Here is an 8127-nt window from a genome sequence, read left to right on the forward strand (position 1 = left end):
CCCATCACTACCTCTGTTTCTTCTATCATACCTATCATACCAGTTGTATCTGTCCTCAGCCTTTGTTTCATACTCCATGCAATTTATCCTGCCTCAACTTCCAGTCATGTCAGGAACATTAGTTATTTTATGTGTGGCAAGAAAGAGGTGCTTTTTTAAATGCAAACAAACAATGATCTGGCTGTCCCGACACGAACCCTATTTATTGTTACCAATTTGTCCACTTTTATATGGCGCAGGATTGTGGGGAAGGATTTGTAACGTTCAGCGGTATTAATCATTTCATGTAACATCGAGCGCTGCTCTCAGAAAAAGCTTTCCATTTTCTGTAGCTGGAAACGTCCTGCAAATAGACCGTTTCCTCCGCTTTCCAGGAAAATGTGAGGGCGGCTGTATTCATGTTTATAAGGGCTCTCAACAAAATTTCATCTCGGCTGAAATATAGGTTTTTTTTTTGCTGAGTTGATTTTAGTTCTGAGAATGTTTGTCTATATTAGAAGCACAAACAGTTACTGCATTTCAGGAGGAAAATGGAAAGTGAAGAGTCTTCCAACAGTTCAGAGTATTCAGGAAAGGAGAGCCAGCTAGAGGAAGGAGATACCTCCAGCAGTTCAGAGCATTCAGGAAAGGAGAACTAGCTAGAGGAAGAAGATACCTCCAGCAGTTCAGAGTATTCAGGAAAGGAGAGCTAGCTAGAGGAAGTAGATACATCCAGCAGTTCAGAGTATTCAAGAGAGGAGAGCTAGCTAGAGGAAGGAGATACATCCAGCAGTTCAGAGTATTCAGGAGAGGAGAGCTAGCTAGAGGAAGGAGATACCTCCAGCAGTTCAGAGTATTCAGGAGAGGAGAGGAAAGGAGAAAGGAGAGCTAGCTAGAGGAAGGAGAAGAGACCTCCAACAGCACAATGTATTTCAGAAGAGGAGAGTTAGATAGAGGGAGAAGCGTCATCCAGAAGAACAGAAGTAGAGTTAGATAGAGGAAACAGAAGAGACGTCCAACAGCACGAGGTATCTGCGGAGAGGAAAGTAAAGCTGCCCATACACCTTGCGATCATCGGACAAAACTTTTCGTCCGAAGATCCAACCGTCGTACGATTTTCGTATGGCGGCCCCATCCCGCCCCAATTATCGCAAGGTTGAATCAGCAGTAATTAAAAGAAAGCACCTGGACGAATTGCGGTAATCGACCGCACTTATTTTAATCTGCACATGCATGAGCAGTGTAAATAGTATGAATTTTGACATATGGAAACGCCACCAACCTTTGTGAAAATCGTACGATCGACCAAAGTTTTCTAAGCTGCTGGTTAGTCAAAAGTCGATCGATTGTACAGTATTTGCGGTTGTACACTGCCCATCAACCTTACGAATATCGGACGAAAACACGATCGCATACAAAAATCCGTCTGATATTCGTAAGGTGTATGGGCAGCTTTAGATTGAAGAAGGAGAAGAGTCCTCCAGCAGCTCAGAGTTTTTCAGGATAGTGGAGTTAGAAAAAGGAGAAGAGTCCTCCAGCTGTTCTGAGAATTTCAGGTGAGGAGAGTTATATAGAGGAAGGAGTAAAGTCCTACAGAAGAAAATAGTATTTCAGGAGTTGAGAGTTAGATTGAGGGAGGAAAAGAGTCCTCCAGCAGTTTAGAGTATTATTTATAGTTATTAGGGATGCACCGATACCACTTTTTTAAGACCGAGTACGAGTACCGATACTTTTGATCAAGTACTCGCAGATACCAATTACCGATACTTTTTCTTAAAGGGACAGGTCACATTTTTTGTAAAGCAACACAAACTAATGCTTTAAGGTCACTTTCTTAATATTATGATTCATGAGATGACGAGGAAGCATGACGCCGGCTTCCCGGCCAATCAGAATGCGGGGCGCTGCGTCATTACATGGCGCCCGGCTTCCGGATTTGTTAGCTTTCTGACCAATCGGGAAGCCGGGCAGCGCGTCATTGCACGCTACCAGGCTTCCTGATTGGCCGGGAAGTCGGCTCCATGCTCTCTCATCACAAGTGACGAGAGAGCATGGAGCCGTTTCCTGACCAATCAGGAAACCGTGCAGTGTGTAATGACGCGCTGCCTGGCTTCCCGATGTGCTGCCCGGCTTCCTGATACAGGAAGTACTGGTGCTAGGTATCGGAGCATTTGGCCGAGTACGAGTACGCACCCAAATACTCGGTATCGGCACCGATACCGATACTAGTATATAATCAGGGCTCGAAAATCCACTCGTCTGCTCGTCTGTGACGAGCAGACAGTGGAGCCCGACGAGCAGCTTCCAGGCCGGCCGTTGTAATTACACGGCCGGCCGGGAGCTTTACAGTCAAGCGATCGAGCGTCTATAGAGACGCTCGATCGCTTGTGTCAGAAGCTGTCACTGCCGTTGCCGGTCCCGAGATCCGCTGTGCCCGATGCGGCCGGGACCGGCACGGCTCTGTGACAGGAGATCAAAGGGAGTTCAGTACACGAACTCCCTTTGATCTCCTCTCAGTCCCCGAATGCAGGAAGTGATGTATATTACATCACTTCCTGCATTCAGTGTCACTCTCCAGCTACAGAAGCTGATGAAGCCGATCTCTGCCTCATCAGCTTCTCTGGGGGTCCTTAGGTGACTTTAGGGGTCTTGGAGACCCCTGATGTCTCCATTAAGAGGACCTGTCATGCAAATTAGCTATCACATAGGGGGCTTCTTAGCCCCCCATGTAATAGCAATAAAGTTGTGTTAAAAAAAAAAGTAATATAAAAATTAAAGAATCATAAAAAAATAAATAAAGCATAAAAAAAATTAAAAAAGAAAACATTTTTTTAAGTCCCCCGCCCCCCACATACACACGTAGATATGCGTTGGTTGCGCCTACGTGCGAAAACGACGATTGCGCCTATAGTGCTGCACATGTTACATATCGCCGCAAATGTCGGAATGAGAGCAATAATTCTAGAGCCATCAATCACTGATAACACTAAACTGATGAGCAGTAAAAGCATTTTAATCGTCGCGTATGGGCGTTTTTTGCGATTTTGCGGGTGCACGCAATTTTAAGGCTTGACATGTTTGGTGTCTATTTACACGACGTGACCCCGACTTTTATGTTGTACTAAAAATATGGGTAAGAATAAATGTTTTATAACATAGGGAAACTTTTTTTTTTATTTTTTTACATTTATGGTACTTTTTTCATTATAAAGTAAAAACAAATAACCCCCCCGTGGGGTCACAAAAGAAACCTCTATCTGTCCCCAAAATTTTTTAACATATATTGCAAGGCTATAGTCCGGTCATGCTGACTGGTGAAATTTTTGACTGACTGGTGAGACACCGCCAAATTTTTCAAGCCCTGTATATAATATACATCCCTAATAGTTATATAAAGAAAAAAGGAGAGTCCTCCAACAGAAAAGCATACTTCAGAAGAGGAGAGTTGGATAGAGGAAGTTGAAGAGTTCTTCAGCAGAAAAGAATATTTCAGGATAGGAGAGTTAGATAGAGGAAAGAGAAGAGTCCTCTGGCAGTTCAGAGAGTTTCAGGTGAGGAGAGTTAGATAGAGATAGAGGAAGGAAAAGAGTTATCCAGCAGTTTAAAGAATTTTAGGAAATTATATTTATATAAAGAAAAAGGAGAGTCCTCCAGCAGAAAAGTATACTTCAGAAGAGGAGAGTTGGATAGAGTAAGGAGAAGAGTCCTCCATCAGTACAGAGTATTTCAGGAGAGGAGAGTTAGATAGAGTAAGGAGAAGAGTCCTCCATCAGTACAGAGTATTTCAGGAGAGGAGAGTTAGATAGAGGAAGGTGCAGAGTCCTCCAACATCCAGAGACATATAGACTCTTCTGTGAAAAGATACACATTGGAGCGTTGTATGTGTGCCCCATTCCTCATCTGCAGGAATCCCCCTAGTTAGGAAACATAAGTCTCTTATACGTTCTCTTCTACTCTCTCAGTCTGGGATCTATGATGACGACCTCTACGATGGTGCCTGGTGCGCGGGTGAGAAGAACAAGAATCAGTGGTTGGAAGTGGATGCCAGGAGACTAACTCGCTTTACTGGAGTCATCACTCAGGGCAAGAACTCAATATGGACGTGAGTATACCACACAGCTCCTGCTGGACACACCTTCAGGGCCATTCCGGTGACCCGTCTACACGGGTGTAGAAATTACATTATTTTATTTTTAATTTTTAAATTGGAACTAAAGTTCACTGGGTGCCATAATGGGCATGTATGCACAGTACACTAGAGACCACCCTACTCCAGTGATGATCAATCCAGACTCTCTTAGGTCATCTCTGCGTCCACACTGTTGCCATCTTTTCTGTTGCTTTTCTGGGTCCCTTGTCTCTCTTTGCTGGGCACTGGGCTGATACTGATGAAGTAATTGCTGGCTGCGTCTGACTCTGAACACAGAAGTTTCATCATTCTGGCACCTGGCTCTGTCCTCAGCATCTGACTGGTGCTGGGAATGAGAAGGGAATGGACATCATACAGACCATGCTCTCTTTGGCAGAAGATACTATGTAAAAAATTTACCTTCTAGAAATGTTTTATTTTAGCAGTTTGGTTACACTTTAATTTCATTTTGCCACGTCAAGACAATGATTATGCAGATGCTGTGAAAGGGCTGCCTAGAGCAGACTTGGATTTTAGCCTACATCCTTTATTAAACCTCTACAGTGACTCATGGCCGAGAGAGAGAGCCCAGCCCAGGCCACTGTGCCAGTGGGGAATCCCTGACTGAAGTATTTACAAGATCTCAGATCATCTGCCTGTATTATATAAGGGTCTATTCATCCATAACCACCATTAAAAATCATGGAGCTCCGTATAGCCTACCTGACAGTGCCCCCCCCCCCCCCCCCCCAGGGGTGCTTGCATTGTGATCTGGGGAAGCAGCAATCAGGTATGCATGCAGATTGACACATACTGTATGTTGTGATGAGGGTCGGTATGTCTGATCTCTGCCTCATATTCACAGGGCAGCAGTTCCTCAGGTGGGCCAGTGCACAAGTTCCCCTCTGTTTATATGCTTTGGTTTTATATTTTGTGTCTCAGTATATTCCACTGTTCCGCCCCATGGGGCTGCCCCTATCAGGGCTGGGTTCCCCTCTTGACCTGATGGGCCCAGTACACATGCACTGTCAGTGCCTTCCCTATCAGAGAACCTGTATTCATCAAAGGTCCAACTTGATGTTGGTGGAAGGGAGAATATGCTTTTCAGCAGTGCTGCCTACTTCATAATGGTAAAATTGATCAATTAATGGGAAGAATTTACAAATTTGTTAAAGTTTTTCCTCCTGAAAAGTCTGTAAAAAGTAAACACCATCCAAAACCATTATCTGCTATTTTCCATGGAAGGTAACTGGAGGAGGAACCAGGTTGGTGATGAATTTTGTTTTACATTTTTGTTTCACTTTGTAGTCATTTTTTTTTACCAGTGTTCAGCATTTTTTTTACACCTGGACACAGAAACTTCCCACAGCTGAATGTTATAAACTGGAGAAAACTGCAGGCGACCTTTTCCAGCTATAGAACAAAAACAGACCTGGGAGAATAAAATTAATGCAAGGGCAACATGACTGGGTGGGGTAGTCCCCAGAAAAAGTTAAAATGTAAGAGGACAGAGTAAGAGACCTTGCCTGATTGGAGGTTGATGGTCAAGTGGTTAGGAGAAGTTGCAGGTGTTGGACTGTGGTGATGGCTGGGAGATCATTCCAGATAAATTTGTAGGGTTACATGAAAGGAAAATGAATCATGCTTCAGTTGGTGGTTAGGGCTTCTTTGGGCATCTGTGGAATAGTGGGATAGTTCCAAAAAACAAAGACAGACCCGGGAAAAAATTATTGGGGAGGGGCTTCATGATTGGGGGAGGGGGGAGGTGAATAGTGCCAAGAAAGAGTTAAAATGTAAGAGGACAGTGTAGGTGCAAGAAGCCTTACCGGATTGAAGGTTGACAGTCAAGTGCTTTAGAGAAGCTTCTGGTGTAGGAGTTGTGGTGATGGTTGGGAGATCATTCCAGAAGCATGGACAAGAGGAGACAGTTGTCCCACCCGTCCACCTTTCAAGTCAACTGGGTTAGATTAAAGAAATTTTTATCACAGCCGCTTGGCAGGTAGGGAGTCTTTGGGGATCTGTGGAGTAGTGGGATGGTTACAAAATGTTGGGCCCATCTGGTGTTATGGTATCCATGTGTTGACCACTTAGGATGGCAGAAAATGGTCAAATTGGTCGATCAGGTAGGGTGTAGCTGTGGAGAGGGTTGACAGTCAAACCTTTGGACTAGTGGACTCCAAAGACCCTCCCTTAGAATCCAACAGTTTTCATGTTATTTATTGAGAATGGTTCATTTTGGTCATCTATTATATTGTCAGTTGTTTCATTGTGGTTACCTAATGGGCTGCTGGGGCCATTTCAAATCCATGTCGCTTGGTCTGTGTATTTATTCTGGTTTAATGGGAAGGGACAAACTCGACAAATCCTGCAGTCATTTACAATTTGTGTTCAAATTATGCCATGCCATATCTGCAATATGAAATTGATAGAAAGTCACTTACACTCCAACTTGATACTTGGTCAATCTCTTTATTGACCATAGTAGCGTCACATGGCAAAGCGATGTTTCCGAACCATCTGGTCCCTTCCTCAGGCAAACATAGTTCTGAAACGTCACTTTACAATGTGACACTACTATGGTCAATAAAGAGATTTAACAAGTATCAAGTTGGCGTGCGAGTGGCTTTCTATCGATTTCATGTAACTTGAAGGCATCTGCCTTTACATGCAGCACATCCCCCCCCCCCTGATTTCAGGGTTTTTTCCGGTCAGGAGTGCAATGGGACATACTTTGTTTTGATATCTGCTATCTGTTTTCTTTCCAGGGATGACTGGGTGACATCTTACAAGGTCCAGGTCAGCAATGACACTCATACATGGAAGACCTGCAAGAACGGGACAGAGGAAGTGGTAAGAGGATACATCCCATACCATTGGTTCATTGTCTCATATGGACTGTAAATGCTGTATACTAATTATTTATAGACTTATATTATATATAATATTTTTTCAATATTCTAATCAATTCTAGCAATTATAAATTTGATGTCACTACCATTGTGATTGTTTGTTTTAGATTGATCTGATTTTGTAGGATCCGATAGGATAGGTTTCCAGTAGGGATGCACCCATACCACTTTTTTAAGACCGAGTACGAGTACCGATACTTTTGATCAAGTACTCGCAGATACCAATTACCGATACTTTTTGTTAAAGGGACAGGTCACATTTTTTTTAAAGCAATACAAACTAATGCTTTCTTAATATTATGATTCATGAGATGACGAGGGAGCATGATGCCGGCTTCCCGGCCAATCAGAATGCCGGGCGCTGCGTCATTACACGGCGCCCGGCTTCCGGATTTGCTAGCTTCCTGACCAATCGGGAAGCCGGGCAGTGCGTCATTGCACGCTACCCGGCTTCCTAATTGGCTGAGAAGTCAGCTCCATGGCTAATCAGGAAACCGGGCAGCGTGTAATAATGCGCTGCCCAGCTTCCTGATACCGGAAGTACTCGTGCTAGGTATCGGAGCATTTGGGCGAGTACGAGTACTCCCCCAAATACTCGGTATCGGCACCGATACCGATACTAGTATCGGTATCGGTGCATCCCTAGCTTGCAGAATTCTGATCATTTTCCAGCCAGTCGTATGGTTTATGGTGCAATTTACTGATTATAACATGATAACTTTCCATTCTTGTTTTCCTTTTCCAATAACATTGTCACATTACAAAGCGATCGGATCGATGTAGATGCATTTACTGGGGGAATCCATGACTTACTGACTCCCACCAGGCTCCACTCGTAATTAAAACAAAAACTTTTTGGGTGGACAGGCCCTCTAAGATAAAGGCAATTTGAGCGCTTCCATTTGAAATCAGCTGTTTAAAATTTGTAGTGCAGCAAAAGGTTTAATTTTTTAAATTATATATCTCAGTGTTATTTGTATGTGGCCGAGATTGTGAAGCATCTGAACAATAACCGCTTATAGACTGAGAGGTTCTGGTTAGACCGAAGTCTGTTTCTCATTTGATTGTGGGCGAGCTGTGTGTATTCAGATGGTGCGGGGATAAGACGGG

The 8127-nt window shown here is 43.8% G+C and overlaps 1 protein-coding gene across 1 annotated transcript in view; it reads left to right on the plus strand.

The window, feature by feature from the left end:
- LOC108802363 (probable carboxypeptidase X1) overlaps window positions 1–8127 on the plus strand; it is a 55307-nt gene that overhangs the window by 14419 nt on the left and 32761 nt on the right. Inside the window, exons 3-4 of the mRNA XM_018574226.1 lie at window positions 3942–4081; window positions 6874–6958. Coding sequence (XP_018429728.1) covers window positions 3942–4081; window positions 6874–6958 — 225 coding nt within the window. The remainder of the gene's footprint in view (window positions 1–3941; window positions 4082–6873; window positions 6959–8127) is intronic.

The sequence above is a fragment of the Nanorana parkeri genome, unplaced genomic scaffold (genome assembly GCF_000935625.1).
Source record: "Nanorana parkeri isolate BGI_ZX_2015 unplaced genomic scaffold, ASM93562v1 scaffold2828, whole genome shotgun sequence".
Classification (NCBI taxonomy): domain Eukaryota; kingdom Metazoa; phylum Chordata; class Amphibia; order Anura; family Dicroglossidae; genus Nanorana; species Nanorana parkeri.